At 49.8% G+C, this 27,738-nt stretch overlaps 2 protein-coding genes across 24 annotated transcripts in view; one reads left to right on the top strand and one right to left on the bottom strand.

Annotated features, from left to right (window-relative positions):
- The window catches only part of Mapk8ip3 (mitogen-activated protein kinase 8 interacting protein 3), a 44,409-nt gene extending 17,840 nt beyond the window's left edge, over nucleotides 1–26,569 (top strand). The window contains exons 5-33 of one of the 22 annotated variants that reach the window (XM_057773714.1): nucleotides 2,337–2,360; nucleotides 5,180–5,228; nucleotides 8,851–9,097; nucleotides 10,023–10,125; nucleotides 10,601–10,722; nucleotides 14,487–14,498; nucleotides 15,235–15,252; nucleotides 16,317–16,374; nucleotides 16,741–16,893; nucleotides 17,478–17,559; nucleotides 18,426–18,556; nucleotides 18,762–18,818; nucleotides 18,906–19,076; nucleotides 19,855–19,981; nucleotides 20,600–20,695; nucleotides 20,816–20,974; nucleotides 21,529–21,694; nucleotides 22,315–22,497; nucleotides 22,574–22,763; nucleotides 22,863–22,982; nucleotides 23,070–23,150; nucleotides 23,233–23,300; nucleotides 23,466–23,614; nucleotides 23,781–23,952; nucleotides 24,177–24,290; nucleotides 24,413–24,451; nucleotides 24,569–24,748; nucleotides 24,850–24,999; nucleotides 25,074–26,569. In XM_057773714.1, the coding sequence (XP_057629697.1) occupies nucleotides 2,337–2,360; nucleotides 5,180–5,228; nucleotides 8,851–9,097; nucleotides 10,023–10,125; nucleotides 10,601–10,722; nucleotides 14,487–14,498; nucleotides 15,235–15,252; nucleotides 16,317–16,374; nucleotides 16,741–16,893; nucleotides 17,478–17,559; nucleotides 18,426–18,556; nucleotides 18,762–18,818; nucleotides 18,906–19,076; nucleotides 19,855–19,981; nucleotides 20,600–20,695; nucleotides 20,816–20,974; nucleotides 21,529–21,694; nucleotides 22,315–22,497; nucleotides 22,574–22,763; nucleotides 22,863–22,982; nucleotides 23,070–23,150; nucleotides 23,233–23,300; nucleotides 23,466–23,614; nucleotides 23,781–23,952; nucleotides 24,177–24,290; nucleotides 24,413–24,451; nucleotides 24,569–24,748; nucleotides 24,850–24,999; nucleotides 25,074–25,195 (3,343 nt within the window). In that variant the 3' untranslated portion in view covers nucleotides 25,196–26,569. Of the gene's footprint in view, nucleotides 1–2,336; nucleotides 2,361–5,176; nucleotides 5,322–8,850; nucleotides 9,098–10,022; nucleotides 10,126–10,600; nucleotides 10,723–14,486; nucleotides 14,499–15,234; nucleotides 15,253–16,316; nucleotides 16,375–16,740; nucleotides 16,894–17,477; nucleotides 17,560–18,425; nucleotides 18,557–18,761; nucleotides 18,819–18,905; nucleotides 19,077–19,854; nucleotides 19,982–20,599; nucleotides 20,696–20,815; nucleotides 20,975–21,528; nucleotides 21,695–22,314; nucleotides 22,498–22,573; nucleotides 22,764–22,862; nucleotides 22,983–23,069; nucleotides 23,151–23,232; nucleotides 23,301–23,465; nucleotides 23,615–23,780; nucleotides 23,953–24,176; nucleotides 24,291–24,412; nucleotides 24,452–24,568; nucleotides 24,749–24,849; nucleotides 25,000–25,073 lie in introns of all 22 variants that reach the window. The other 21 variants (XM_057773701.1, XM_057773713.1, XM_057773712.1 and 18 more) reach the window with 21 other exon arrangements.
- Nucleotides 26,570–26,577: 8 nt separating this feature from the next.
- Nme3 (NME/NM23 nucleoside diphosphate kinase 3) lies at nucleotides 26,578–27,704 on the bottom strand. 2 transcript variants are annotated; one of them, XM_057773729.1, is made up of 5 exons: nucleotides 27,516–27,704; nucleotides 27,314–27,444; nucleotides 27,131–27,232; nucleotides 26,944–27,056; nucleotides 26,578–26,874 (listed from the first exon to the last, which is right to left on the bottom strand). In XM_057773729.1, exons 1-5 carry the CDS (start codon nucleotides 27,559–27,561, stop codon nucleotides 26,757–26,759), a joined length of 510 nt encoding a protein of 169 aa, XP_057629712.1. In that variant the 5' UTR covers nucleotides 27,562–27,704; the 3' UTR covers nucleotides 26,578–26,756. The 2 variants fall into 2 exon arrangements, with proteins under 2 accessions (XP_057629712.1, XP_057629713.1); XM_057773730.1 differs by having other exon boundaries at nucleotides 27,314–27,408.
- Nucleotides 27,705–27,738: the final 34 nt, after the last annotated feature.

Raw genomic sequence — 27,738 nt, 5'->3', positions numbered from 1 at the left:
TTTATTGTTGCTGAAAAGTATAAGTGTTGAACTTCACACTGTCAGTTGCTGGCCCAGGAAGACTCTCCTTCTTTACAAACTGTGACATCTTAACACTGTGCCCTCAGAAAATTCCAAGTTACGAGACTGATCTTGTAATCAGTGATCTTTAAGGGAGCAGAGATGGTATCTGAGTTTAGTGTAGGGATTGGAAGGTTTGGCATCTTTGTGTAGAACTGCAACATTCCAGAACCTTGTGGTAGTCTCTTATCAGTATGTTCTTCAGGAAAACACCTTGGAGCCAGCCATGATGGCTCAAGTCTGTAATCTGAGCACTTGGGAATGGTGGCAATAGGAAAACCCATGTTAAAGGCCAGCTAAAATTACATAGTAAGTTCCTGGGTAGCTTAGGCCACAGAGTAAAACACTGTCTTAAAAAACAAAACAAAAAAAAAAGAGAGAGAGAAAAGAGAATTGCTTTGCAGTTTTATGATTGAAAATGTGGGGGAAACATGCCCAATATATCACAAAGAAGCTGGGCAACATGACTTAACCTAGGAGAGCAGACTGAATGTACATAGTATCTTGTGTCAAGGTCCTGTGGCTCTGCAGAAATAGATACCTAGGATCCTGTGAGCTCAGCCAAAACCAAAGCTGGACTGTGTTGAAAGCCTTGTAGGTAGTGAGACTGACCTCTGAAGACTCTGATCATCACCATGGGCCAGGCTAGGTTACCTGTTTTTCTTTGGAAAAGAAAGCCCCCAGCTTCAGGCAGTTGTGCTTTGCAATGGGTGTCTGCTGGGTGAAGGAATGGAGGCCTGTCCAGGAACTTGTCCAGGTGTTCTGTGGGAGCCACAGCTCTACACAGTCTACACAGCTGGGTATCCAGAGCCTCTACTTCTATCGCTGGTTTCTCCCTTCATCTCCAGGCAACCAGGCTGTAGCAAGCATGTTTCCTACCTGAGAGGAGTTTAGGGCGCTTGAACTGGTGCTGTTTCCTGTCCTTTCTTCCCTAAGAGAACCAGAATGCTTTTGACATGTTTTATGAGACGTGGATCTGTAAATCTCCTCTGTCTGTGGCCATTTTGTTCTCTGGGCAGCACAGGACCTCTGGTGTCAAGAATAAGAATGACACCCATAGTAGGTGGCTGCCTAGGAGGGCCTTCTTTTCTATGCCTTCTAGAAACCCCAAAAAGCCTTCATGGCCTTTTCTGTTGTTTGACAAATGGGATTCTCCAGTCTGACCAGGAAGTCTTGTTTTACTTCAAGATCAAACTCTTGGGCACTTGATCTGATCTGCCCGTGGAATTCCCCAAGACCCAAGGTATAGGCATCCTTGTTGCCTTTGTCTCCTGACCCCATTGTTAGTCTTCTATACTAGTCTCCACAGGAGAATGGACCTGTTATCAGGTTTGTGTAGACTGGGGTGGGTAGACTGTGCTGATGCTCATCCTAGTCTCTAACCATCACCCTGGACAGTGCCACTAAAGTTTCTCAACCCAAAGACTCCCTTCTGTCTATTGTTAGCAAGTAATTAAAGAAACTAATCTGTCTCCCATGGTCTAAACCCCACCAGGGAGGGAACAAGGCAGTGCAGGGCCCCAGACATGGACAGCAGCTATCTTGACCCAGACTAATGGGCTAGTTGAGGTGAAGAAAGAACTCTTCCCAAGTGTGTGCACTGTAACAGAGGGGAATGTACTTCAATATTGCCAAAGCTCTGCCCTTGGGTTGAGGTGGGAGGATGCTTTGTGTCCTTTGGGTCAAATATTTAAGTTGATCCCCTCTGAGCTCAGACTCTTCCAACTCGCCACAGGGACTGTATAACGTCTTTATTCCTCCTGAGTCTGAGGTGCTGGTCACTTATGGTACATGTGGCCTTTTCCTGCACTCCTGGCGTGGTTTTCAGAATCTTGTATGTGTGGAACGAACTCAGTGGAATCTCAAAACACTGGCTGGGCTGGTCTTGAAACATTGCTGCAGATGTGGGTGGAGCCTGTGTGTCTCTGTGCTCTCATCCTGTGTGCACATGTGTGCTAGGTATTTGTGATAAGCCCTGTGCTTGCCCACCTGCTGCTACCTATTTGGTAGGTCACATCCTATGGTCTTTTGTCAAAACCATAAAGATCCGTATCCCGTGTGTCTATTCCTGTAGATACTGTGTATAACTGTTTGTGTATAGGGGAACACATGATGGGGTCCAGTTATCTCACCATCATCATGTTCATGCTTTCCCTATGAATACATGCATAGTTATTGCCAGTCTGACCTTCATTCTCTAATGTGGTCTTCTTGTCCTGCCCTCTGTGCTGTTGCTGCCGTGCTGTGTGCTGGCCATTGTCTGTTGCTGCTTGCAGTCCTCGCCAGTCGTGGAGGAAAAGGTAAAGCCTGCTGGTCTTTGCCCACTGCAGTGCTAGGGTCACTGTGAGGATTGGGGTTGTCTGAGGGAAGAATTAGGACAGTGATTAGGTTGATTGAAGTCACAGGTGTTTTTGATGACCTGCAGCTGTATATTCACAAGACTCAAGAAGTACAGACTTAGTGGATACCTCAGCATAGCCACACATTGTTGGCAGAGCAAGAGTTCCCTGAGTTTTCTAGGTTTCAGGTTCTACCCAACACTCAAGAAATATCTACAGATGAAATATCACAGATGAAATCATGCTATAGACTCCAGCCTCTGAGAGCAGTGTGTGGCTGAAGTTTCAACTTGCCCTGTTTTGGGAGGTGGCAGACCAGTAGAAACATCTTAAGCTGGGGATTTAATCATCTGCAATGTATGAGTTTTCTGTCCTCTGAGACAAGAGCCACATCACCTGTTCTCATCCTGTAGCCTCTAAAGGAGAGGAGCGGAACAGGCATCATTAGCTTAAGGACAAGGACTAGGAACACGTTATGTTCTTCTCACCCAGGATCAAGAGTAAGAGTACTTAATGGGGTCAGAGGTAGGCCCAAGGGTCTTCCCCATGGGGGCACAATATAGTTAGGGAGGCTGGGAGCCTGCTGGAACAGGCAGGACTAATGAGTTCCTGCTCCGGTCCCTGGCTATGCTGCCTTTTCAGTGGCCCAGAGGCTTGGCACTTGTGAGATCTTGTCAGTAGGGCTGAGGTAGGGAAGTTCAAGTAAATAAACTCTCCAACTCTCTTGGGGCTCAGCATCTGAATTCTTTCCACTTAATGCTAATCAGCCCAGCATGCCCTGTGTGGAGGAATCACACAAGCTAGGTATTGGAGAGTGCCTTCCAGAGACACTTTAGCCCTGAGCATTCCTTTACTACCCCAACCCGTAGTCCCCACATGTAACACTCAGTCAGCCTCTTTGGTTCTATCCTTTCCATGACAAGCAAACAAAACTGCAAAGTCCAGTCCCAGCAAGTGCTAGGGTCTCCTTACTACAGGAGACAGTGTTGTTTGGGGCAGGGCAAACTAACTGCCCAGTCTCTACCAAGAGACCCCTGCCCAGACTCATACTTTCTCAAGCTGAAGGGCCAGCCACAGGCAGTTCCTGAGCGTGCTACTGCTCTCAGCCCTCCCCATCCTCTGGCATTCTTCATGCAGTAAGGAAAGGATACATTTCTTGCCTTTAGAGTATGTGTTGGTAACCTCTGAATATGGCTCCTCTCATGTCTCTAGGTGCTGAACACCCAGTGTTAGTTGTTTTGGCATGACAAGACTAATGCTTGACATGAATAGCTTTGAACAGTCAGTTTAGACAGAGCCCTGAGAGTGTGGTATTGCCTAGACCGGTGTATGGCCAAACCTGCTTGATTGGCAGCCTCTGACAGGATGGCTTTGGAATCTGTCCCCACTATTTACTATTTATGGCTCGTGGAGAATCTTGGGGATGAGCTTGAGCTTTGCTCTTTACCTTCAGTTTACCAGATTCTCTAGATTTGGACCTGTTTTCTGTGAGCTCTGATGGCTGGGGGTCAGCACATAGAAACCATGTCCTCCACCACAGTCTAGCAGTCACCGCAGCAGTGCTCTGACCATGTCCTGTTAAGGCACTCACAATGAGAAGCCCTGTGAGGAAATGGACCAGTGGGGGCTCAGATCCCCAAAGCTTGCTGGCTGATAGGCTAGTAAGTGGGTGAGTTCAGTAGAAGACCCTGTCTCAAAATACAAGGTGGAGGGGCTGGAGAGATGGCTCAGTGGTTAAGAGCATTGACTGCTCTTCCAGAGGACTCAGGTTCAATTCCCAGCTCACACTGTCTATAACTCCAGGATCCAACACCCTCACATGAACATACATACAGGCAAAACACCAATAAAATAAAAAATACAAGGTGGAGACTTACACACAAAAGTTGGTTAAGGGAGAGTAAAGGTAATGTGGTGGGGCTGGAGAGACTGCTCTTCCAAAGGACCTGAATTCAATTCCCAGCACATGTACCAGGCAGCTCACAACTGCCTATACCTTTAGCTGTATGGAGTCTGACACTCCCTTGAGGACTCATCTGACACCTGGACTCACATGCATATAGCCACACACAACACCTATATACAGAATTTTAAAATAATAAATATTAAAAAAGCTCTTGCTGGTATTGCTTTAGGATTGTTAGCTCTGACACTATTTCTGTTTAAAATTTAAATAGGGGCCGGGCGGTGGTGGCGCACGCCTTTAATCCCAGCACTCGGGAGGCAGAGGCAGGCGGATCTCTGTGAGTTCGAGACCAGCCTGGTCTACAAGAGCTAGTTCCAGGATAGGCTCCAAAACCACAGAGAAACCCTGTCTCGAAAAACCAAAAAAAAAAAAAAATTTAAATAGGGGAGCTGGAGAGGTGGCTGATAGGTTAAGAGCACTGACTGTTCTAGAGGACCTAGGTTTGATTCCCAGCATCCACATGGTAGTTCACAACCATCTGTAACTCCAGTTCCAGGGAATCCAATGCCTTCTTCTGGCCTCCATTGTACTAGGCATGCATGTGCACAGATGTACATGCAGGCAAAACCACCATACACATAAAACATTTTTTAAAAAAATTAAATAAAAAATGATGGAAGTGAAAAACACCTGAGTCCTAGTTAAGAAACAGTTTTCAAGTGTGTAGAATGATACTCAGTGGTTGAGTATGGAATGCCACTTTAAACATTGCCGTCTACCAGACATTATCTCTGTGCCAAGAAATGAACTTTGTTTCTCTCATAGCGCCCTCTAACCGTCTACTCCTGTGCTTATCTCCTTCCTACTGCAGCAGGAAGGAGCGTCCCACCTCTCTGAATGTCTTCCCCCTGGCTGACGGCATGGTACGTGCACAGATGGGGGGCAAGTTCGTGCCTGCGGGGGACCACTGGCACCTGAGTGACCTCGGCCAGCTGCAGTCCGGCTCCAGCTACCAGGTTTTGTAGCCATGGGTGTAGCGAGGGTCCCCAAACTACTGATATCCCATGTCCATTCAGGGGACTCCAGTCCTTGCCCTTTTCCCTGAGTTGGCTCATGCCATCCTGACATAAGACAAGGACAAAGAAACAGAGCTGGGGTGTCAGGAGGCATGAGCTTCCTGCTCTGTTTGACCTCACACTAGCACCTGTGAGTCCAGGCTAGCCCCTTTGTTTCTCAGGCCACTCTGCAGCTAAGGGTGCCATGTTTATTAAGGCTGAACTTAGCTACAACAGAACATATCCCCAAATATACGCCTTTCTCTGACTAGATGTACCTGGATACATGGTACTCTCAAGGCTTTTACAGGCATTCAGTGTCTAGAATCGGAAGCTTCTGCTAGAAGGAGGCATAAATATTGAGATAGCTTTTGGCCTGGGCTCTTTTCTACTTGACTCTGGTCATAGTTCTTCAGCTACAAGTTGAGAAGGCAGATACTACCACTTGCAGGTATGTATCCCAAACATGGAGCCCAGAAAAGGCCAAGTTATTTATTCAGGGCCCCAGGTCACTTTCTGTACAAGGGGTCTGTGTGCTTAGACTCTCTGGAAAGTAGCTACAGCATTGCCAGGTAAGGGAGACTGCCTTCCTGGGGTGGAGGAGGTGCCCCTGGGTCTGGTGGAAAGTTCCCCACAGAGGGAACTGGGGACATACACTCTTGGGCCTCTGAACTTGGTGGATGTGGAATCTAGACCTTCTGAAATTTCCTGCTGTTCTTGGCTGACTATTCTGCCTGTGTCCAACTTGCCTGCAGGGGCTGCTGTATGCTGATGGCTCTGTCAGAAAGTGACTCCCTGCTTCTGTTCTTGTTTTAGGCAATGAGTATATCTTTTTTTTTTTTTTTTTTTTTTTTTTTTTTGGTTTTTCGAGACAGGGTTTCTCTGTGGCTTTGGAGCCTGTTCTGGAACTAGCTCTTGTAGACCAGGCTGGTCTCGAACGCAATGAGTATATCTTTGAGACAGGTACCGGTGCTCTGTCTCACTGTCCTGTCAGTGTATGTGCCCTGAGGAGAAGGCAGCAAGATCCATAAGCATTTTGCTATCCCTGGTCATCTAGACATGTCCTTGCCGTTATGCCAGCTTTTCACGCTTAGTCGCTTGCTCATTCACTCTCCCTCACAGCAGACCTGTGGGAAGGCTTCCCTTAAGCATTGCAGAAACTACAGGAAGGCCATGGGCACTTATGCCTGGCCCAACCTGGCTCCAGGAACCCACTCAAGCCCATGCTTTACCGGCTTTTCTTCTTACCTTGTCTTTTCTGTCTCTACTACGTTGTGTTGTTTTTCTCTCTTAAACCACAAATGTTTTATGTTTTAGTTTGTTGTGTGTTTTATTTGATTTTTCTTATTTTTTTAAAAGTAATTACATTAAGTTCTTCTTATTTCGTGCTCCAAATTTTAAGATTTTTCTAATTTCTTAATTTTTGTTTGTTTTTTGTTTTGTTTTTTGTTTTTATATACTATAGTGTTTTAACCAAACAGTTGTGGCTACTCATGGTGAGGAATGATCGCTAAGAGTGTGGGTTCTTTGCAATACATTTGGAGGTCACTGCTCCCCGTTGATGTTTAGGAGGTTGAGAGGTTTGCCCTAGGTAAGTGGTGGCCAGGAGGGTATATCCCCTGGGTAAGTGTGACCCTGTAGGATAACAGAGTGGGGACACTGGGGGGGGGGCACAACCCAGGGGCAAAATGCCCTCATTTTACAATAGGCAGAGGAAATGGACTTTGAGAAAGGAGGTCTGGAAATGAGTGGGACTCACGCCCTGGCTCCTTCCTGGCCTGCTTGGATTTTCTTTTTCCTTGGTGGCGGCAGCAGTTGTCTGCATCTGGAAGGCACCTGGATGCTGCTGAAAAGGGGCAGGCACAAGTCTGGAGAACTACATCTCAGGATCCATGTGAACCATGCTCACCTCTTGGCATTCACAAGGATGTGAAGAAGAAAAATGTTTCTTCCTTATCATATTGGACAGAAGCTGGATCCAGATACAGAGCTAGAATTTTGTTACAAAGCCATTTTAAAGATGGCTGGACTGCATGCTGGCGTTAGGTTCCTTGCCTCAGCACTGCTGGCTAGGACTGAATTGTGTTTGGCTGTGGGCCATCAGCCATTGTAGGATACAGAGCGGCATCCTTGGCCTTCACGCACTTGATGCCGGGAGCGCCAGTGAATTCTGACAAGAGAGTAGTCTTTTGCCAAGCATCCCCACACAATTGCTTGTATGGAAATAAAGACGCTTGGTAGATAAAGCTAGAACCTTGTCATTTGGAGAAACGACTGTATCCAGTACTGAGAGACTCATGCTCGGGCCTGACACTGACCCAGTGAGTTGAGCAGAGGCACCCACAAAAGGGCACCAGCTCTGACCTATGAGACTCAGGCGTACACTATTTAGTTCATATCTCTGCATTTACCCTGTTTTGTCCAGAGCCATATACTTCTATTTCCTCATTACACCCTGGTGAACATCCTCCCCAACAGAACACTCTTCTGAAGACTTGCCTACTCTCTGGAAGACAAAACTCTAGAAGCCAGTACAATCCTTACCTGTGATGTTTAGTCATTTTCCTTGGCCTTCCCAACAGAGAAGCAAAGGGCTCTGAAGGCCAGTTGCTTCCTGGAATGACCCGAGCATCTACTCAGGTCCATGTCATATGTATTCATCAATATTAGTTAATAGAGGAATGTTTGGGGACAATTTTTTATTGAAATTCTCTAATAAGAGCATAAAAAATGTTTGCTTCCTTTTTTAGTAGAAGTGCCTTTGCACTTCAATGAGTGCTTTATTTTTCCCTCACAAGATGTATAAGGTTAGCAGCGGGCTTCTATAAGAGCCTGGTTCCTTCCAGAACAATGCTCTTTTTATTAAAGCAAAATTTGCATTGCTGTTCAGGGCTAAACTTTGGTTCAACTGATGTGTGAAAGAAGTACTCAGGATCTGTTTATGGAAGTCCCAGCCACAGTCAGAGGAACACTGTGGTTCTCTCTACCCCTGTCCTCAGCCAGGACTGAGCATTCATGTCCTAGAGGTGGTGAAAGGCAGTAGTCATGAGGTAGCTTAGTGTACAGCACAACCTGTTCACCCAGTGCCAGATAGCAACTTTCTTATCCCTAGGTACAGCCTTTTTGCCCCACGCTAGTCTGCCATTGGTTTCCGACCAACCTACAACTGCAGAGGTCACCTTCACCTACTGTGTCTTCCGCCATGTCCTCTGTGTGGCATCACTCATGATTGTGCTGGACTGTCCTATGGCAGATGTTGTACTCTGTGAACTTGTGGCTGCTTCTGGAAAATCAGAGGCAGATATGAGTGAGCATCATTGTTCAGGAGTAATTAGGCCAAAAGGACACCCCTGCCTCTGCAGGTGGACACAGTGTTGTTTGGTCATAGCCATGTAACAGAGAAGCAGAGCCATGGGGTCTCAGCAGCCACTCTAACCATAGCACAATGGCCTACTGTGATGTTCTTCCTCCTTTCTCTGTTTGGCTCTAGTGTCCAAATGATGAGATGTCTGAGTCAGGCCAGTCCTCAGCAGCTGCTACTCCCAGTACCACAGGTACCAAGTCCAACACACCCACGTCCTCCGTGCCCTCAGCAGCAGTTACACCACTCAATGAGAGCCTACAGCCCCTGGGGGATTATGGCAGTGTCACAAAGAACAACAAGCGGGCCCGAGAGAAGCGCAACAGCCGCAACATGGAGGTCCAGGTTACCCAGGAGATGCGGAACGTAAGCATTGGTATGTAGTCTGTCCAGTGCACTACCTGTTCAATGCAAAACCAGCCATCCCATTACTGGGGAAGGTCATATATCTGCTGCCCACACCTGGGAGGTGTTTCTTCCTCTTTGGGTTTTAGCCTGAGCAAATATAATAATAGCTAAGGCTTTCATAATAAATACCACAGGTAGGCAGTTTAAATAGCTGTCCTAGAAGTAGGATGACCAGGAAGGTGCAGACAGGCCTACTGTGTGCAGAGGTCCTCCTTTCTGGGCTTACAGAGCGCCACCTCCTTGTGTCTTTAGGGTGTCTGTCCTTTGATCTCATAGGGACCCCCGTGGAGTAAGGTGAGCCAAGTGGCCTCCTTTTACCTTGGTCACAACCTTAAGGACCAGACTCCAAGCTGAGCATGGTGGCATACACGTGTAATCCTAGCTCTTGGGAGGTTGAGGTGGGAGGATCAGAAGTTTAAGACTATCCTAGGGCATATCAGACTCTTATCTCAAAAATAAAATAAAGTAAATATTAAACGACCCAGTTTTCACCAGGTGGTAGTGGTGCACTCCTTTGATGCCAACACTCAGGAGAGTTCAAGGCCAGCCTGGCCTTCAAATCAAGTTGTAGGATGGCCAGGGCAACCCAGAGAAACCCTGTCTGGAAGAACAAAACAAACAAACAAACAAAAATACCCAGTTTCTAAATGCTGTCACACAGGGCAGGGAGTGGAATCTGCCCTCAGTAGTGTGTATCTATTTTGGGTCTTCCTCCCTAGACTCCCATAGTCCTGGAGTCTCCTACCTGACCAGTATGAGGAGAACTCTTTTTTGGCAATCCTATGTAGTGGAAACTAGTGTGGATTCTAAAGATACAGACCAGGTAGCCTTTATGAATAGGGCAGAGGCTTCAGGTTGTCCCCTGACACCAGGTCTCCTGTGTTCTGTGCTAGGTATGGGCAGCAGTGATGAGTGGTCTGATGTTCAAGACATTATCGACTCTACCCCAGAGCTGGATGTCTGTCCGGAAACCCGTCTGGACCGCACAGGAAGCAGGTGCTCACTCAGCCAGGCCCTGGATGAGATTCAGAGTGCCTTTGGGGGAGGGTTGTCATTGTATATCAGTCAGCTTCCTAGCCCTGCGGCAAAATAGTGAGTTCTGGAACAGCCAGGACTGTCTCAGAGGACCCTTGTCCCCCAAAAAACAAATCAAAAAGTTGATTTTTGACTTACACCTTCAAGTTTCAGGGCTTGGCCTTTGGGCCTGTGGTAACAAGTGTTTGTAAAGGAAGCATGAGGTGAGAAGGTTGCCTACTTTGTGGAGCCTAGGGCATGGAGGAAGGGCTGAGGTCCTACTAGGACCTTGAAATGCATACCCTCTGTAATCTCATTTCCTCCCACTAAGCCCCGCTTCCTAAGTTTATCTGGGCTTTTGGAGACATTTCCTTTGCAGACTCTAACACAGGCTTGGATGGTTGCTGCCAGGTGGTTCTGCAATGCTGTTCCTAACTGCTCTTTCTGTGTATCCCAGCAGCCCAACCCAGGGAATCGTAAACAAAGCTTTTGGCATCAACACTGACTCCCTGTATCATGAACTATCTACAGCAGGGTCTGAGGTCATCGGGGATGTGGATGAGGGAGCCGACCTCCTAGGTAAACACAGCCTATCACCTATGACTCTTTGACACTTGGACTCTGTTAATTTTGTTGTTGTTGTTGTTGTTTTTTTTTAAACTTATGATGAAGGGCGTTTTGCTCCTTTGGACTGAGGACTTTTATTTCATAATCTTACTAAGGTAAATCTTTATTCTATGAATATCCCCTAAAGTCTCTGTTTATAGTTTTTAATTTATTCAAGAGTTATACTGCTGCCTGAATGTGGGCAGCTGAGTGTTAGGAGCAGTGCCACACTGGGAAAAGCTCTAGATCTTGGGTAGCAGTTCTAGCACACACCATGGCAGCCATTCCTGGGTGACTCCAGGGCCACCCCTCTATGTGCTAGGAAAAGGGACAGGCTTCTCCCACAGATCTCCACATCCAGTTCTAAGCAGATTAGGACCCTGCTACAGCTTCTCATTGCTCTACAGGGAGCAGCAGCTCTGGCTAGGACTGCCACCTTACAGTCAGGTAGTGAAGGGTGGAAGTTCACATACATGGAGCACAGGGAATGGTCTTTGAGGTGCCTGTGACAGCCAGGTTATGAACTTATGTAGTTGACACTGTGGCCACAGACAGCCAGGGTGATGGTGTTTGTTCTAGGAAGTGGGCATCAGCGTACTATTCCGCCACAGCAAAGACATATTTCCCTGTGTTTTGCTGTGCATCTCTAACTCTCCTGTCATTTCTATGGGACAGTGGTCACCCTGAGCTGAGGTTGCCATGAGACCTACTTTCGGTGGTTTAGAGCCTTTTTATGTAGGTATGCAGAAGTCAGATGGGTCATAAGGAGCTCAGGCAGGATTCACTACTGCAGTCTGAGTACCATACCCAGTGACTTACTATGGTGACCAAGTTCTGGAGGAATGAGCTAGAGGCTGTCTCCTCTACTTAGACAAGGGCCCTTCTGGCTTTTGGCCACAGCCACTCACATATGGTTTTAAAAATGGTATGGCACAGATAGGATCCAGTGAGTAAGCACATCTGAGCAACATATGTAGCTATACAGACACATCTCGTCAGCTCTCTGAGCATCTCATAGGCAGGAGAGGGAGAGATGCCATATTCTCACAAACACAGCCTTAGGTCATGAGATAAATGCTTTGGATCATCAGCTGGGATAACAGTGGTGAGCTCTCTGCCCAGGAATCCTGGCTTCCAGCTGTGTATCTCATCTCAGCAGTGAAGGTGGTAAAAGTGACTGCCTGGCATACACTGTATCTATCAAACAGAAGTTATAACATACACTATTTTCAAAAGCTCAGTTTACAAAAAAAAAAAAGCTGCAAGTTAACCTATAACGTGCCAGTTACTGTTTACGTGCACACATGCAAGGCTTCAGAAATGCCAAGGAAAATACATACAGAATGGATGTTTTAAGAGTAGAAAGTATCGCACTTGGGAGGCAGAGGCAGGCGGATCTCTGTGAGTTCGAGACCAGCCTGGTCTACAAGAGCTAGTTCCAGGATAGGCTCCAAAACCACAGAGAAACCCTGTCTCGAAAAACCAAAAAAAAAAAAAAAAAAAGAGTAGAAAGTATCATGGTAGCCTCTGCTCACACTGTCTGCTGGGGATGTCACACTGTGCACCTTAAGGGGATTATGTTTCTCATGTACAAATAAGGAAACTGATGCTCAGAAAAGCCAAGCAGTTCCCCTGCATCACTTAGAGCAATCTGAATTGTGACATGCAGACCCAATCTGTGTCATTCTGGTGTACAGTGATCGGATTCATTCCTTCTATAGCAGACTGTCCCATATAGTAACCACTTCTAGATGTCTAGAAACAGCTCTCCTTGAGAAGTAGACAAGCTTGTGTAAGAGGATGTTTGGACTAACGCGAACTCCATTCCATATGGTAATAAAATGTTTGATCTTAAACCATAAAACAGAAATAAATTCTAGGTTGCTCAAATATTTAAACAAAAATACAAGGACAGCAGAGTTAAGAAAGGATATTGGAGAGTATTTCCATGTCTCTACAAAACCACCAGAGAAAATGTCCACACATCTGACTGTGATAAGAGTATGTGTGTGCACTTGGAATGCAGTTCAGTGGTAGAACACATGCTTAGCAGGAGCCAGTTTGATCTGCAGTGCTCAGAACAAAAGAAAAGGGCAGGAAAGTATGTGAGTGTTCTTTACTATTAAAGCAAATCAGGCTCAGTAGAAAACTGGCAGAGAATAAATTAGAAAATCACAGGTGATATAAAAACAACTCAGCTTCAGGATTAATGAAAGTGAAAATTAATCAAAGTTGTAGAGCATGGCAGGGAGCTGGTGCTGCCCTGCTCCCTGTATGAAGCTCTGCAAGAGGTGTGAACCAGTACCTGTGGAACAACAGGTAGATGGGCCACAAGTTCTCTGGTGATCTATACCAACGTGTCCTGGAGAATAATGGGCATGCAGAATGATGAAGGCCTTTTGCGTGACAGGAAAAGATGGTGATGAGCAGTGATGCAGACACCCAGCGTGCTCTGAGTCCCCTGCCTGGGAGAATGGATAGTGTGGGATGTTTGTCTCGAGAGGTGTGAGGAAAGGGTTGCTGCTTCTGAACTGGTCCTCTGCTTTATTTAGATTTCTATGATAAACATTTTTGTTTTGTTTTGTTTTGTTTTTTTCGAGACAGGGTTTCTCTGTGGTTTTGGAGCCTGTCCTGGAACTAGCTCTTGTAGACCAGGCTGGTCTCGAACTCACAGAGATCCGCCTGCCTCTGCCTCCCAAGTGCTGGGATTAAAGGCGTGCGCCACCACTGCCCGGCTATGATAAACATTTTGATATTTAAATCAAGTAGGTTTTCATGCTGCTTTTGTTCCCTGTGTAGTACATGAGCAGAACAGAATTCTTTCCTTAAATTTATTTATTTATTTATTTATTTATTTATTTATTTATTTATTTTTTGGTTTTTCGAGACAGGGTTTCTCTGTGGCTTTGGAGCCTGTCCTGGAACTAGCTCTGTAGACCAGGCTGGTCTCGAACTCACAGAGATCCGCCTGCCTCTGCCTCCCGAGTGCTGGGATTAAAGGCGTGCGCCACCACCGCCCGGCTTTTCCTTAAATTTATTAAGAAAAAAAAAAGTGTTTCCCTACTTCAGTCCCATTTTTTCCTGGCGGTCTGTACTGAAGTGGTCTGTACTTAGTGAGGTCTGTTCAGACCACTCCATGCTCCCCAGTCCCCTACTACTCTTTGGTTTATTTTCTCTTAACAGTGGGGTAATTTCTCCCTTATCCTCGTCTTGTCCCTCACTCAAGGTCATGTTCTCCCTCCCTTTAGTCCTGTAAGAACTGGGCTGAACAGGAGACCCCTAAATCCAGCCCCAGGTGCACATCTGTGACGTGTCACGGCCCCATGTACACCAACAGCACAGCTTGTTCACTCTGGAGGGCTTCCTTGGTATCCTTTGCTCACCAACACACACATCCTTCCCTTTACAGGCCATGATTGTTGAGGTCTGCTGGGTGCTAGCTTACCACTGGGTGGCTACAAATTTCTGGCAGAGCTGAACAAGAACTGGGTTCTCTAGGTCCCTTGGAGAGGGAGGAATGTCCATTTTGGTCTGTCCCTTTAGGGTTTCTGTATCCATGGAATGTGTTGACCTGGACCTGCTGAAGTGTTTTGTTTTTCATGTCCATCAACATAGGAATGGCTGAATCATTGTTGCTTTTTTTTTCTTTTAAGTAAGAATTTCTTTGTTGGTTCTAGTTACCAATTGACCTTTGTTGCTTCCTTCCCTGTCTCTCTGCTTCACTGGATGCGGCCCAGGGGAGTTCTCAGGTGTGTATCTCTCCCATCTGTCTCCCTGTGGTCCCCTCTTTCCACTGTGGAGAGCAGCTGGAGCAGGGGGTTGGGCATACACGTGGGACTCTCCCCTGCCGCTGACCATCACTAAGGGCTGTGCACACTGACCTCTTATTTCTGTCTGGCTGCTCCAAGCCACTTAGCCCCTATAGCCATGCGCTTTGCTCCCAGCCTGCTATTGCCCAAAATGCCCAGATGGGATTGCTCTACTGACTACTGACAGATTCTTAATATATGACCCCCATTTCAAGCCTGAAAAGGCTTGAGGGCCTGAAGGCCATTTCTGAGGGATCTACAGAGCCACTAGGAGCATAAGACAGTATACCCCAGAAGTCAAGGGTGCCATGAGACCCCTGTGCAATCCACCTGGGTAGCCAAGTTGAACTGCTGTGCACAAGAGGCCCACATACTCCTATAATTATGGCCCTTTAGTGTGTTCAATGGCAGCCAAGCCCCTGGGCACAGCTTCTCATTGTGTGGTTTCCTCTGGCCGTCTGCTCTATTGTTCACAGATAAAGTTTCAAAGGAGTCTCTGGCTTCATCCAGCCTCCAGCCTCCTGCCCTCCTGTCCCCTCTGCTGCCAACTCTAACCCAACCAGAAGTGTTCCCCAACACCCCCCACCTTGCTGTCTACATAGGCTTAACGCGCTTCTTTTCTCTCCCTCCTCCCGCCCTGTTGCCCGTCTCCTGTGGGACTGGGATGCTCCCGTAGTGCGCGATGATTTTTTTGGTAAGGCCAAGGCCCTGCTTAAGTGTCTGTTTTCCTCTTTCTGGCCTCCTTTTTCTATCTAACATCTTCTCATGCTTCATGAGCCATTTGCTTTGTTCTTCATGGTGGGCCAGTGGCAATGAGTGTGGCTTCAGGATTTCCAGGGACCTCAGACCTGGGGTGCCATCTTTCCATTCTGTTTCAGCTGGGGTGGGAAGTGACCCTCCCTCCAAGCTGCTAGTGGACCATGGACAAACCACTATCAGTCTCTGAGAGGCTCTGTAGGCCCAGGACAGACCTTGTGCCTGGTGTTCTCTCTCAGGCTGCCAGGGAGGTCGGAATGGACATCGTGCTGACCTATAACCAGCACTTCACTGTGCCTTTGCTGTTTTAGACAAGAATACGGGGGAAGGCTAACCTGAGGATTAAATTTGGTTCTTTGGGCATTATAGGATATATATTTGGAGAACTCAGTCTGTTGGCAGAAGGGCTGGGTCAGTTTCCCACAAAAAGTCCTGTCCCTCCCCATGCTTCCTGACCCCACTGCTAAGGGCCAGGTCCTACCAGACTTACATGTAATCTCATGGTGGGCTGCAACTGCAATCCTTGGGGCAAAAGTTTTCTCTGAGTACTGTGCTGTCATCTCTGTCCTTTGTCACAATGCCAACATTTGTTCACCAGTGGATGGCATTGAAAGGCCTTGGTTCATTGTGGGTATACTATAGAGCTGGAATATGGACATGGCTAAGGGCAGGGAGTTAAGTGGTATGACAGGGGCTATTCCAGGGCCTTCTGCAAGACTGAATTTCTGATGGGAGCTAGCTAGAAGGATTATCTAGCTCAGTGTGAGCTCAGGGAAGAGCAGGGCTTTCTCTTGGTTGTAGATGAGGCCAGGGATCTGTCTACGTCTGACTGCCTCTTCTTTTGAAGCCCAACTATCCTGCAGGTTGGAATGTTAAGTCCTCATTTCTTTTAACCTGAAGCCACAGGGCCAGGAAAGTTGTTACTCTGGGGCAGAGGCAGGTGCAATAGGGCAAAGTCCACTTGGAGAGGCTCAAGGCAAACCTCACCACTTTTCATTTCAGGAATGGGCAAAGAAGTGGGGAACTTGCTGCTGGAGAACTCACAACTTCTAGAGACAAAGTAAGAATCTTCTATACTATCCGGGTCTGACCCAGGGTTGGGTGGCCCCTGAAACGTGACTGTTACCATCACCTCTGGTGGGAACAACCCACAGGACTCCTGAGTGGTTCCTTCAGAAAGCTGGCTGTAAGGAGCCTTTAGCAAGAATGACTGCTACATTCAATGCTTAGGTCAAAAAGGTGTTCCCATTCTAGACCAGGATCTACCTGCTAGGATGTGTCAAAGGCCTGACTCCTGATAATCAAAAGACTGAGTGTGAGTTTGAAACTAGCCTGAGCTAGTTCTGTCTCAAAACAAATAGAAGTCCTTGTCACAACAGTATGCAAATGTGTTCTCATTAAGCCCTCATCTTTCTGCCATTTAAAGAAATGCTTTGAATGTGGTGAAGAATGACCTCATTGCCAAGGTTGACCAACTGTCAGGAGAGCAGGAAGTGCTGAAGGGTGAGCTGGAAGCTGCCAAACAAGCCAAAGTCAAGCTGGAAAACCGAATCAAAGAACTTGAAGAAGAGCTGAAAAGGTGAGAACAACAGAAACTTGGGTTTCCAAGCTGCCCCCTCTCTATGTCCTTAATAAAGCCATCTTCCACTGGTGACATCTCAGAGCCCCCTGCTGCCCCTAGCTTTGTGATCTCTGCTCAAGGTCCAGCCACTAGGTAGGTCATTGTCTGCCCACCCCCTTGTCTCCTCTCAAGTCCTCTGTGCCTTCACCAGGTACAGAGTCCTGCTTCATGTGCCTTTCTGGGAATGGTAGTGCCATCCTTAGTTACAGCTTTCCCCCGATTCCTTGTTCAGGAATGAAGGGCTGATCAGGCATCAGTGGCTACTTAAGTAACCACACTTCCGCTCCACAGCCAAGGTCAAATCCACATGGTCTTTGGAAACCCTGTGCCCTCTGGTTGTAGGCCCTCTGAGATGGGAGGGGCAGTGTAGGGAGGGCTTGTGGACACTTACCTACTCCGGACTTGCCTGCCCACCAAGTACCTTGATTCACTCCTTCTTGGGCTTGGATCACCCCAATTTTGGGTAGAGCAGCCAAATATCTGGGCTGTGGAGCACATTTGGCAGAGCTCTTACCCTGCCTGCTTCTTCCCACATCCTGTAGAGTCAAGTCAGAGGCAGTAATCGCACGCCGTGAGCCCAGAGAAGAGGTGGAGGATGTAAGCAGCTATCTCTGTACAGAATTGGTATATCCACTATTAACCTGTGGGCACGGGTGGGCTGGGAATGGCAGCGCTTCCTAGGCTTCCTGATTCTTCTGGGCCCTTCTAACCTCTCACTTGTGACCTCGGAACCCTGTTCATGTCTTCCCACTCCACTGAGTGATTTGATGTCCTCAGCCCCTCCCTACAGTGAGGCAGAGTCACCTTTCTACCCTTTCCCTTTGATGTTTTCTACAGTCTCAGCAGGTTTTACTGTTACCAAAGAGGCTGCAGAAGCAATGCCAGCCATTTGCTATGCATCTGCAACCTGGGCAGTGCAACCAAGTCCCGAGCCTGCACCTTCTCCCACACCCAAAATTGGTCCGAGCTAGCATAGTTTGCCCTCCTGTACCACAGCACCTTGAGGAGAACAGGCTGGGTACCTTGTAACAGAGCAACACCCACCACCAGTCACTCATCTGCTCAGTCATTGGGGGCATGTGATGCTCTCTCCCCCTTGCTCTACAACTTCCATCTCAGGAGAGTCTAGGAGAGGCTGAGGACATGGACTGTGGCCACTTGCATAAGAAAGAGTAACTAGTTCAGACCTCAGACCTCTTTATTGTGCATTAACAAAAGCAGATTCTGAGTGGATGGAGCCATGTGCAGAGAGATGACCTGCCTCCTGTGCACTTTCCCCCAACTCCCTGAAGTTCATCCTGCTCAAGCTCAGGGTGCAGCTTGGGAGGGGGGAAGAGTGGCAAAACCCATCTGGCCTGCCCTGACTGTCTCCCCACATGCCCTTGCCACCCCCAGCCCCCATCTAGGTGGTAGACATCTCAGAAGGAAGCTGTATATGCTTGACTGTCTTGTTGTCCCTCATTGGTGGAACCATCTTCTCCCCTCTGCAGGACAAAATCCCTATGGCCCAGCGCCGACGCTTCACAAGGGTAGAGATGGCCCGAGTGCTCATGGAACGGAACCAGTATAAAGAACGACTAATGGAGCTGCAGGAGGCTGTGCGGTGGACTGAAATGATCAGGTGGTCCCTCTGTATTTTTTGTGACATTTCCTGAGCCAGCTCATCGCTCTGGTTGGAGCTATGGCTCCTGAGCTGGGATTATAGAATTATAGCATATCATGGGGTTGGCTATCCTCCAACACACCTCCTTTCCCCCAGAGGGTTGGGACAGTCTGGAGGGCCCCAGCGTCAACTGGTTCAGCTCCTCCTTTATCCTTCCTTACAGAGCATCCAGGGAACACCCATCTGTCCAAGAAAAGAAGAAGTCCACTATCTGGCAGTTGTGAGTATGGCACTCTAGGGAGGGAGAAGCTTCTCTCAATCTGCTGTTACTCCACCCGCGGCTCAACTATCTGTGTCTCCATGGCAGTTTCAGCCGCCTCTTCAGCTCGTCATCCAGCCCCCCTCCAGCCAAACGGTCCTACCCGTCTGTGAACATTCACTACAAGTCACCTACAGCAGCCGGTTTCAGCCAGCGTCGCAGCCATGCCATGTGCCAGATTTCAGCCGGCAGCCGACCCCTGGAGTTCTTCCCTGATGAGTGGGTATCCCCAGCCCCTTGCCCCTCCTGGGAGAGGGCCAGGTGTTCTAAGCCCATTCCACTCCATACTTGAAGTTGGAGAACAGAACTTTAATTTGCTGCCCTGTGGGGCAGGCATTATCAAGGGCAGGAAAGGTGACGTCTTCTCTCTAGGCCCACTACCTCCAGCAAGAACTAGTGCAGGTTTTGTCTGAATCCCTTTTGGCAGGGATTGCAGTTCTTAGGGACCATTTTTGTAGACCCTGAAGACTGTGCTGGGTCCAAGAATACCCTACCTCCTCTGTGTGACCTTAGGGTTGAACACTGCCCCCGAAACATGGTGGTGTATCTTGCTGCCACAGGAACTGGAGCAGGCCACCTTTATGAGTGACCACTGGTAATCTTACCTAGGTTACATTGCAGTTGCTGCCATCTGAGCCCCAGTGCCCATGGAGAGAGCAGGCCCCAAAACAGCTGGAAATGACCTCTTAAGCCCAGGTTCACACCTCTTACGGGGGGATGTTACCCTATGTCAGATGAGTATGCCATATCCTAGATGTCATTATTCGGTTTTGGGTTGTGAGCCTAGCCTTTAATGGCTGAGCCATCCCTCCAGGCCTACCCTATCCCAGAAAAGTCAAGGGAGGATTCAGGCGGATTCTGAGGAATGAATGGCACACTGCCAGGAAGATCAGTGGGACTGTGGGTGGCCCAGCCTGACACAGACTGCTCATGTAACCTTCATTCAGTGAACATAAATAACATTGAACACACGTAACCTGTTATTCCTCTCACCCAGTGACTGTACTTCTTCTGCCCGGCGGGAACAGAAGCGGGAACAATATCGCCAGGTTCGTGAACATGTGCGCAATGATGACGGAAGGCTGCAGGCCTGTGGGTGGAGCCTGCCTGCCAAGTACAAGCAGGTAATTGGGACAGAGGGTGGTGTCCAGGTACAGAGAGGGTATGGGGGAGGGCATCACCACGGCCCAGCACAGTGGTGGTGCAATGCCAGGAGGCACAGTGTATATAAGAAGTCAGGAGGGTACCCACCTCCTGCCTGATATTAGTGGATCTGTAACTCTGAGAGTATTCTAGTTTTTTGTTGCTATGATAAAATTGCTTTTTGTTGCTATGATAAAATACTGCCAGAGCAGCTTGGGTGAAGAATGGGCTTATTAGACTTATACTTCCATGAAGGAAAACTGAAGCAGAAATCACGGAGGAACATTGTTTACTGGCTTGTTTTCCATTGCATACTCAACTTGCTTTCTTATATAACCCAGGACCATCTGCCCAAGGTGGCACCTCTGACACACATGCCTACCATCTAGTCTGATGGGGTCTGAGGTTTCCTATGCCCACATGATTCTAGCTTGTGTCAAGTTGACAAAATCTAGCCAGCACAGAAGGCCAGAAGAGCCAGATCCAATGCATTGTACACCAAAAACCAATGACAATGACAGTAGGCAAATGACTCAGGCTTCTAAAGACCAGTGTGTTTCCCTTGGCTGCATACCACAGTACCTCCTGCTCTGTTGCAGCTGAGCCCCAATGGAGGCCAGGAAGACAACCGTATGAAAAATGTGCCTGTCCCTGTGTATTGCCGCCCTCTGGTAGAGAAGGACCCCACAATGAAGGTGAGCACTGAGGACCCTGTTCACAGGCCCCAAAGGGCAAAGTGTAGTCTTTATTGCTTTAGCCCCTGGAGGGCCAGCAGAGGAGCCTTGTGCCTAGACCCCAGAGCCCTGTCCTCACAGCTTTGGTGTGCTGCTGGTGTCAACCTGACTGGGTGGAAACCAAATGAAGAGGACTCTAGCAGTGGAGGCAAGCCCACACCAGGGAGAGACCCTCTGACTTGCGACCGGGAAGTTGAAGGCGAGCCCAAGAGCAGCCACCCATCACCTGAGAAGAAGAAGGTCAGTGTATTGGTCAAGAATGTGATTTTACTCTATATAAAGTTTCTGGATAATTCTCTGTAGGTTCAGGCTGAAAGTGACCACACCTTGGTGACAATGTTTCCCTTTTCTTCCGTGAGTCTGGGAGAGGAAGCAGGTACCAGCATTCAAGATGCCATTGCTGCCTCTCTGTAGTCAGGTGCCTCCTGGCCTGTGGAGCAGTATGTCTGCCACCCTTGGTCAACAGAAGTCAGGCTTGCAAGAGCCAGGAGAGCCAGGCACATCTTGTGTCATCTGGAAAAATAGGTAGCAGGAAGGACTGCTCACAGGAGAGGCCCAGTGATCTTCAGGGAAGCCCAGAACACAGTCACAGCTTGACTTAGGGGCTGTAAGAGTAGCTCCTCCAAGTTCATAGCTGCTTCTTGGAAATGAATCAAGATATGGTTCTGTAGGTTATAGGGGAAGATAACTTTATCTATTGATTTCATATTTAAGGCTAGATCTTAGGAAGCCCCGTGACTTAACACCCAGTTCAGACAACAGCTTTGATCTCCCTCTAATGTGTTCTGAAACAGGCAAAGGAGGTCCCTGAGGCGGATGCTACCTCCAGTCGGGTATGGATACTCACCAGCACCCTGACCACCAGCAAAGTGGTGATCATTGATGCCAACCAACCAGGCACTGTTGTGGATCAATTCACAGTTTGCAATGCCCACGTCCTATGTATCTCCAGCATCCCTGGTGAGTTAGGGCTCCCACTGCCCACTGCCAGGTGCTGTCCAACAGCAGGTACTTGCTGCCTGTGGACTGCCCTGCAAAGCTGGTGTTTGAGGCGGGTGGCTCTTCCTTTTCAGCCAGGTAGGACTGGGATACAGAATAAATAGGAATTAGAGACCTGGGCATGTGAATAGATGTTTTCAGAATAGATGGGTGTCGAGTTACCTTTCTTTCTGCATGTGTCCAGGAGGAAGCTGTCCAGGGTACAGGCAAAGGTCCTAGCTTCACCCCTCAGCAGCAGTCCCATGACTGCTTAGCCCAGCCCCAGGATAGTGCTGAGGGCCCCACGGATCTTTGCTTTGAAACCTTAGCTATTTACTGAGATGGCCTCTACTCCTTGGAGTTCTTCAGGATCTTTTCGTATGATGGGGCAGAGCATTATTTTTCAGTTCCTTTTGACCTGTAAGCTTGACACTAGGCCTGAGAATAGATGTTCCCAGAGGGCCAGGTGTTGTGTGGAGACTAGGCTACCTGAGAGCAGAGCCAGCCAAGCAGACAGTTCCCATTCTCCCCTGCCTCCACTGAGATGGAACTCTGGGGTGGCTTTGTGATGTTGGACTGATGGGCTGGGAATTTCTCCCCAGCGGCCAGCGACAGTGACTATCCCCCTGGGGAGATGTTCCTAGACAGTGATGTGAATCCTGAAGACTCAGGTGCTGATGGTGTGCTGGCTGGCATCACTCTGGTGGGGTGTGCTACCCGCTGCAATGTACCACGTAGCAACTGTTCCTCCCGAGGAGACACTCCAGTACTGGACAAGGGGCAGGGTGAGTCCCGGGTAGTCTTCTCCCTATCCACACATTCTCTTTCTCTGCCTTGCCTAGCTTACTTCTCTCTCCACAGGGGATGTGGCAGCCACCGCCAATGGGAAAGTAAACCCATCCCAATCCACAGAAGAAGCCACAGAAGCCACAGAGGTGCCAGACCCTGGTCCTAGCGAGCCAGAAGCAACCACAGTTCGGCCCGGGCCCCTCACAGAGCATGTCTTCACTGACCTGGCATCTACCCCACCCTCCAGCACCCAGCCTGCCAGGTAGGTTGTATCAGATAAGAGGGGGGATGACAGAGTTCGGCAGGGAACAAGCATATACTTCTATGACCCACTGTGTTACAGCTACCGTTCTTCTTGCAGTGAGAATGGGCCAGAGCCCAATGGCAGCATTGTACAGCCTCAGGTGGAGCCCAGTGGGGAGCCCTCTGCAACCACCAGTAGTGCTGCACCCACCATGTGGCTAGGAGCCCAGAATGGCTGGTAGGCAAAGACATAAGACATGGGACGTGGTGGGGTGGGGGAGCTCAATGAACCATGTAAGCTCTGCCTACCTACCTTACCCTGCAGGCTCTACGTGCATTCAGCAGTAGCCAACTGGAAGAAGTGTCTGCACTCCATCAAGCTAAAAGACTCTGTGCTGAGCCTAGTGTATGTGACCCCCACTACGGGATGGGGTTAGGGACTCAAGGACCCAGCAACCTCAGCCTACCTCACTGACTTACCATTCCAGGCATGTCAAAGGCCGAGTGCTGGTAGCTCTTGCAGATGGGACCCTGGCTATCTTCCATCGTGGCGAGGGTAAGGCCTGGTGGCCCTTGCAGAGGCAAGCCTAGGGGTTCCTGGGTTCCTTGGTTCCTGGGTCCATTGGTCAATCCTGAGCCTGGTGGTAGGTTCTCCACACTAATCATGTGATCAGAGATAGACCCTAGCCAAACTTGAGCAGGTGTTCTGGGCTCTTTCTAGATGGCCAATGGGACCTGAGCAACTATCACCTGATGGACCTGGGCCACCCACACCACTCCATCCGTTGCATGGCTGTTGTGGACGACCGAGTCTGGTGTGGCTACAAGAACAAGGTGCATGTCATCCAGCCCAAGACAATGCAGATCGAGGCAAGTGTTAGCCAATGGCCTCTAGTGTGGGGAGAGGCTTCTGCCAGATTGGAGGTTGGGACAGGCAGTGTGTCATTAAGGTGGACCCTGCATCACATCACAGCAAGCCCAGATCCCTTACCTCTCCATTACCCACCCCTGTTGACTGGCTGCCATTAACCAACAGAAATCATTTGATGCCCATCCAAGGCGGGAAAGCCAGGTGCGACAGCTTGCCTGGATCGGTGATGGAGTATGGGTTTCTATTCGCTTGGATTCCACCCTTCGACTCTACCATGCTCACACCCACCAGCATCTGCAGGATGTGGACATCGAGCCGTATGTTAGCAAGATGCTGGGTGAGCAGGCATAGTGGGCATATGCCTATAGTCCCAGCACTTGGGAGGTGGAAACAGGAGGATCAGAAATTCAAGGTCGTTTTTAGTTATATAGTCAAGTTTCAGGCCATCCTGGGCTACATGAGGACCTGCCTCAATATAGATCAAATGAAGATGCAATGTTAGGGGAAACACCTGGGGCACCCATACTGGCTATACTGACCGCTCTTCCTGTTCTCTCCCAGGTACCGGCAAGCTGGGCTTCTCCTTCGTCCGCATCACAGCCCTACTCATTGCGGGCAACCGTCTGTGGGTGGGCACTGGCAATGGGGTTGTCATCTCCATCCCCCTGACTGAGAGTAAGTTCCTAACCCTAGAGGACACCTATCCAGAAAGCAGCAGCTATGCTAAAGAGTTTCCCGAGTAGGTGGAACCGGGAGCCATCTCTCCAACTCAGCCTTCCTTCCTCTCTCTTCCCCAGCTGTGGTCCTACATCGAGGCCAGCTTTTGGGGCTCCGAGGTAAGTCCTCAGCACTTGCCCCCATGTGACTTGGGGCATTTGCTCTGCCCCTAGCACTCATCCTCTCCAGCTGCCTGCCCAAGATAAGGTGGTCCTATTCTCCTGGCCGTTTTCTAGCCAACAAGACATCTCCAACATCTGGGGAGGGGACCCGCCCAGGGGGTGTCATCCATGTGTATGGGGACGACAGCAGTGACAAGGCAGCCAGCAGCTTCATCCCCTACTGCTCCATGGCTCAGGCTCAGCTCTGCTTCCATGGACACCGTGATGCTGTCAAATTTTTTGTCTCTGTGCCAGGTACATAGATGATCTTTAGCCTCTTTGCCCACTGTACTACCATAGCACAGCTGTGACCGTTTCAGGAGGCTATAGCCCTAAGATTTCTCTGCCCACCGCAGGAAATGTACTTGCCACTCTGAATGGCAGTGTGCTAGACAGCCCATCGGAGGGTCCTGGGCCTGCTGCGCCTGCTGCAGATTCTGAGGGCCAGAAGTTGAAGAATGCGCTGGTGCTGAGTGGTGGTGAAGGTTACATTGACTTCCGCATTGGTAAGTCAGCACAAGCTAGAGGTAGGGCTTGGTGTGGGTGTGTGGGGGAGTCCTCATGACTGCCAATCCTCCAGGGGACGGCGAGGATGATGAAACAGAGGAAGTTGCCGGGGATGTGAACCAGGTGAAGCCCGTGTTGTCCAAGGCTGAGCGCAGCCACATCATCGTGTGGCAGGTTTCCTACACCCCTGAGTGAGAACCTGCCCTGCCTGATGCCAACTGTACATAGGACCCTACCTGCCTGCCCTCCCGCCTGTTCCCTGGGGCAGTCAGGTTCGTCCATCCCCTTTTAACCTCTCAACTTGCAGCTTTTGCCTGAGGTCCAGCCCCCAGCTGTTAGAGAGGGGTGAAGCAAGTCTGGGGAGTGAGACAGGAAGGAGAACCTCTGGGACACCCTCTCTCCAGCAGCTCCTGGCCCTGGCCAACACCCAGCCCCAGTGAAGTCCCAGGGGCCCCTCAGGGCAAGTCAGGACCAAGATTGCTATGGGCAGCTCCCACAGGTGGCCCTGGCAGGAGCGGGAGCCGCATACTGCCGAGTCTTCCCCAAGTCTACTTGCTTTGCATGCAGCCCTGAGGGACCCAGGCCTAGCCACTGTCCTCTGCCCAGAAGCAAGGCTAGAACTGTCTGTATTCCGGGACCTCAGCCAGCCTTCTCTGGAATTTTCCCTATCTCCAAACTTACATTCCCTTGGCCCCAGCCTGGGTCTTACCTGGGAACCTGGCATGAAAGCTCAGGGCCATCCTCCCTGGGAAGCTGCTTCAGAAGATGACAAATACCCATTAACCCAAGGGATCCCAAGATTGTCTAGCCCCTCATAGACCAGTGTCCCCTAGGCTCTTCATGGGCACAAGATTAACCTTGGAGGAGCAAGACCCTAGTGCCCTACCCCTCTCAGAAGCCCCAAGGGTAGAATTTCTCAGGCTGCCAGGGCAGGCACAGGCCTCAGGAAGAAGGATGGCCCTGGTGTCCCCAGAGTCAGTCCTAGAATGCAGGCTCGGCCTCAGGTTAATGGAGGATGGTGTGCTCCCAGGGCCTGCCTCCTGCACAGGGCTCGAAGGAGCCCAGCTCGCGGACACGTACTAAGTGCCTAGGGCTGCCAGCTGTGGCCTGCTCCCTTGGAGAGCAACTAACAGAGGCTGCCAGGCAGAGAGGCCAGACAAGCTGAGGACTGGCCAGGATGGGCAGTTATAAGCAAGTGTGTGGAGGCAGGTGCTGCCCTGGCCCTGGTCTTAACTCTTCCAGGGGCATTGATCAGAGTCAGCTGGCCTCTACTGCCCTCTCACCACCAGAGAAGCACAGATCCAGGGGCACTGCCCCCTGAGCCCACCTGGCCACAAGCTGCAGCATTGTGCAGCTGTAGGCTTCTCCCCACCATCCTGCCACCTCTCCACTGTGATGTATGTCCCTTGTCTGTTCCCACAGGAGTGTGAAGTGACTGGGGTTAGCTGGGTGGGTGCAGCTGGAGGAAGGGGCCAGTGCAGCTCTCCTCAGGCTTTGGCCTTGCAAGTGAACTCACATATCTGCTCTGTATGTAATAAATGTCTTAACAGTACTTTTGTCTTGAAACTACACCAGTGCACAAGGGTTTTCTGCAGTTTATTATGAAAAGAAATACAGGGAGGGATGTGGGAGTGGCTGTCCCTGGACAGACTGGGTCAGGTGGACCTGCACCCAAAGCACTATTCCTGCTGCCGAGCTCTGTGAGGATGGTGAAGACCAGCAACCTCCAGGTTGGTAACGCTGACTTTAGTAGCATCTACTCATACAGCCAGTGCCCAGCGCTGTCCTCCCAACACAGAAGCTCTTCCTCGTGGAACCAAAGCGCAATCTCTCTGTGAGCGCTTTCCACCGAGTCACTGCCATGAATCACATTCCTGTGCGGGAATGGCAAATGAGCCGGAGAGGAGGGGCGAGGGGTGGCCAGGGAGTTTGGTAGGACTTACTTGCCAACTTCCACGCAGAAATCCCCACGGATGGTGCCAGGCATGGCGTCCCCTGGGTCAGTGGCCCCTATGAGGGCCCGCGAAGCACGCACAACGTCCATCCCTTGCCACACCTGCAGGGGTTACTGTCAGTGTAATAAGCGCTCCCAAGGCCTCGCCCTCCCCTTGCAGGTCATTGGAAACTCACCATGGCCACCACGGGACCAGAGCTCATGTATTTAACTAGTCGGCTGTAGAAAGGTCTCTCGCGCAGCTCGGCATAATGCTCCCGCAACAGCTCTTCGGAGGCCTAGGGGAGGGACAGCTACCAGTACCAGGGCCCCGGCCCTAGACCCGCCCTGGGCCCACTAGCTTCTTTGCCCGCCCATACCTGCACTAGCTTTAGTGCCACCAGCTTGAAGCCCTTTCTCTCAAAGCGACGCACGATCTCGCCCACCAGCCGCCGCTGCACGCCGTCGGGCTTCACTGCCAAGAACGTGCGCTCGTTCACGCCGCTGTAGGCTGCGAGAATACTGACTTCAGGCATGCCCCACCACGCACCCAGACCGGCCCCAGTCTGCCCTGGTGCTCACCTGCGGGAAAGAGGTTAGCGAGGATGGTCAGCACCAGGCAGATCATGGCGGCGGATGGGGCGGACCAGGCGGCGAGGGGGCGTGGCCTCCCTTAAAGGACCTCCAGGCGCGGGCTCCGCAGTCCCAGCACATTTCAGCCCTGGGCACAGCCTGAGCCTGAGTGTGCCAGAGCACCAGGCACCCTGCTGCGAACCGCCGCCTTCCCTTCCCCGTCCTGCGGTAC

This window comes from Chionomys nivalis, chromosome 7, assembly GCF_950005125.1.
Source record: "Chionomys nivalis chromosome 7, mChiNiv1.1, whole genome shotgun sequence".
NCBI classification, from domain to species: domain Eukaryota; kingdom Metazoa; phylum Chordata; class Mammalia; order Rodentia; family Cricetidae; genus Chionomys; species Chionomys nivalis.
This window is presented reverse-complemented; position numbering and strand designations above follow the sequence as displayed.